Source organism: Penaeus monodon, chromosome 32 (genome assembly GCF_015228065.2).
Source record: "Penaeus monodon isolate SGIC_2016 chromosome 32, NSTDA_Pmon_1, whole genome shotgun sequence".
NCBI lineage: Eukaryota > Metazoa > Arthropoda > Malacostraca > Decapoda > Penaeidae > Penaeus > Penaeus monodon.
This window is the reverse complement of record NC_051417.1, coordinates 16949843-16953357: the sequence shown is the minus strand read 5'-3', so window position 1 is coordinate 16953357 and position 3515 is coordinate 16949843. Positions and strand designations below refer to the sequence as shown.

The 3515-nt window shown below is 43.2% G+C and overlaps 1 protein-coding gene across 1 annotated transcript; it reads right to left on the bottom strand.

Moving 5' to 3' along the window:
* Positions 1–280: 280 nt before the first annotated feature.
* Positions 281–856, bottom strand: LOC119593573. Its single transcript, XM_037942530.1, has 2 exons — positions 619–856; positions 281–576 (listed from the first exon to the last, which is right to left on the bottom strand). The coding sequence occupies exons 1-2, from the start codon at positions 854–856 to the stop codon at positions 281–283; spliced, it is 534 nt and encodes a 177-aa protein (XP_037798458.1).
* Positions 857–3515: the final 2659 nt, after the last annotated feature.

Sequence of the window (3515 nt, the reverse complement as noted above, 5' to 3'; positions counted from 1 at the left end):
CCGTACAAACCCAAAACGTACAAACTAGAATTCATAACTTATAATAGAATCCTCAATACAAGTACAAAAATACAAAACCGCTTAAAATTCTGCAAACCAAACAACAGACAAAAGGGCCTGACGCCATGGCTTTCCAGGCTCATCCCAGTCTCCGCATTCTAGGGGAAGCGAGCCATCAGCAACATCATCAATAATTTGCAATTCTTGTTCAGGAACAAACTCCTTCAGTTGATTGATGTGGCACTTTAGCGTGGTATGGCTCGTTCACTGGTCCTTTTCATTATTCTCGTGGGACCGCGACATGACCATGACGGTGCCCCAGGTGGACCTTCACCCAGACGAGGATCCCGACATTAAGCTGGATGTGTTTGCGGATGCGTTTGTTGTAGATGTGCGCCCTACCTTCTCGTGTACGATGCGAAGTTTCCACTTCTACTGACCTCCCCACCTGAAGACGTTCCTGAAACCTCTTTGCCGAATCTGCTGCAATCGTGACGTCGTTGGTGGACCCGAGGGGGAAGTGGCTGTGATGACCCATCATGAGGTAGATCGGCTGTTCTACGATGCTTCGATGAACTGAGGAGTTAAGGGCCTAACAAACCTGGTGGAGATACTGACCCCTCGTGCCCGGCCGGCGCTCCGTCAGAGTTGCCAGCGCGTCTTTTACCACTCTGTTAGTCCTTTCAATCATGCCATTGGCTTGCACGTGGTACACCATCGTAATTGACATCTTTGTCTGGATAATGCTGTATACCTGTTGAAATAGACGGTTGCAAAATTCATTTCCATTGTCTGTCTGTATAACACGTTTTGGGTTAAATATAGTCACGAAGTTTTTAATGAAAGCCTTAGCCATAGTCTCTGCACTCTTACAAGGCAGGGGGATAAGCTGAAGGTAACGACTCAGGTGATCGACAACGAAAGTATGTATCCATTTCCACTGGTGGAGCTGTGCAGATTAACGAGGTCGGCACTTACTCTTTCAAATGGCAGATGAACATCTAGAGCGTTTGCCATATGTGCTTGCCGGTAAGCTGGTCCCTTGCATCGCTAGTATACTGCACATGAACGCACAAAGTGCACAAAAAGCAACATTATGTAGCTCCCGAGGGATGACCAGCTGGTGCAAGAGACGGTCCGGCAGGTGTCAAACGTGATAAAGAATGCCATTTATTAATTCGAACTCTTCTAAGGACAGAAATAGCTTTCATCCTGGTACAGCTCTTTCCTCAAAGTATTGAATGACCTCTCACCATAGCGGATTCTTCAACTGAGCATCACGAACTCTCTGTGGATCAAGGGCATTAGCATCAATGTTAGCAACATGACTGGGGCAGTCAGGGGCATGATCAGACGAAACTTTCTTGTATAAGAGTTTATGCTGGTAGTTAGATAACTCATAGGACCACTTCGATATCCATGGAGATTTCGTACAACGATGGAAGACGAATGTCAGTGGTCTGTGGTTTGTAAATATTTGGTATTTATTGCCATATAGGTAGTGGTCAAAAGTACGAACCCCTTCTATCACAGTGAGCTTCAATATCTATCGCTGGATATCTCTTCTCGGGATCCCAAAGTTTATGGGAAAAATAAGCTGCTGCATGAAGGATATCATCTGGGGCTCTCTGTATAAGGCAGGCTCTTAATGCTAGCTTTGAGGCACCACAGTGAACCTTAAATGGCGAAATGAAGTTCGGTATCTTCAAGACAGGAGCTTCTACAAGAGATTGCTTAAGGATGTTGAATGCTTTTTCTTCCTCATCTGTTCACACAAACTTCGTATCCTTACGTGTGAGCCTTGTAAGTGGGGCAGCAATAGCAGCATAATGGGGAATGTGATTTCTAAAATAATAACTACGACCCAGAAATCTTTGCACCTCTTTGACAGTATGGGGGCAAGCATGTTATTAATGGCAATAACTTATCAGGGTCAGGCAAAATTCCCTCTGGGATGACCTTAAAACTCAGGAATTTAAATTCACGTGTTCATTCACATTTTCCGCGATTTAATATAAATCCTGCCCTATTTAAAAGATGTAACGTTTCTGTTAGGTGCTCTATATGCTCTTCAAATGAGGAACTGTACACAACGACGTTATCGAGGTAAGCTACCGTATGTCCTCCTAGTACCGTTGATAATACCATATTAGTGGTTCTTTGAAAGGTGCTAGGAGTCATAACAAGACCAAACGTGCATCTGAAATGCCACTGGCGATGTCCGTCGGAAAACGCGGTCTTCTGACGATCCTCAGGTGCTACAGAAGTCGACCAAAATGCATTTTTAGCGTTAAGAACTGTAAACCAGGACATATCTCTGAGTTTGCCGATGAGTTCGTCAACAACAACTGTCAGCGGTAGTCACCACATTTAGCTCTCGAAAGTCAATGCAAAACCTCGTGGTACTGTTCTTTTTCCAAACAAGGACCACAGAGATAATCATGATGATTATGAAGACTCTATCACTCCATCTCTCATCTTATTGCAAGCATCGTGAATGAAAGCCTTCGTGAATGAATGAAAGTCTTCTCGGGTAAGCATCACTGATGGACACCTATGGGTTTATAGTCAATAGTTACAATACTGTGCTCAATTCCCGGCATTTGACCTGACATGGGCTCATCTGAAAATAATTTAGGGAATTTAGATATCACCTTGCAAGGATGATGTTGCTGCAATCTATCTAAATGGTTGAGGTTAACACCTAACATGACAGCACGTGCTCACATAACCAAAATCCAGCATCCCATTACCTTCCTCTAAAGCCTCATTACGATTACTCACGGGATACCCGACTGAATCACTTCCCCCTAACGGGACCCATCCTCACCATCTACCACAGAAATAACCGAGTCTGCTTCACTGACCTCTGCCAAACATGTCCCATTTTTAATCATTTTAATCAGGTCTCGAGTCTGTATTAACAACCAATACAGACACACACCGGTTATTACAGACACTAATGATTCGGTACTAGTAGAGAATCACTTACGCCGGTCAGAAATGCGATCGACCCGGAAAAGTTACTCGACACTCAACCCTCAACAATCTCCCATCATGAGGAGGACACAAAACCGTTCACAGTGCGTGCACCTTATTAGAGACCCCTATGACATGATACTACTCACTGCATGATTACTGATAGTCTGATACACAAACATTTACGTCCTTGCGGCAACATTAATGATTCATATGGGGACAGATTATGCACTCAAAATCAAATCTTCAAAGGTTCATACCAATTAACACTAGGGCAGGTAAAGAAATATTTGGTACACAATGAACACATGATACATCTTTGTCTACACAGAACCTCATATTACATTCAGCATCGACAATTAACATATTACCAGAAACACTGTGCAATTGTTTAGTTAATCACTTTTACTATTTAATTCTTAACAGGCATATAGCCTCACTCTTCACGATGGTTGCCTCTGACCTGCTGTCAACAAAGAAATCAATAATTACACCAAATCCTCTAAGTTTGATTAGAGGTCTGCCTGATTTAATCT

Coding starts and splice junctions, on each gene's coding strand:
- LOC119593573 (XM_037942530.1), bottom strand. CDS start 856: ATGGCTAAGGCTTTCATTAAAAACTTCGTGACTATATTTAACCCAAAA. Junction 577..618: donor GCGCCGGCCGGGCACGAGGG/GTCAGTATCTCC, acceptor TTAACTCCTCAG/TTCATCGAAGCATCGTAGAA.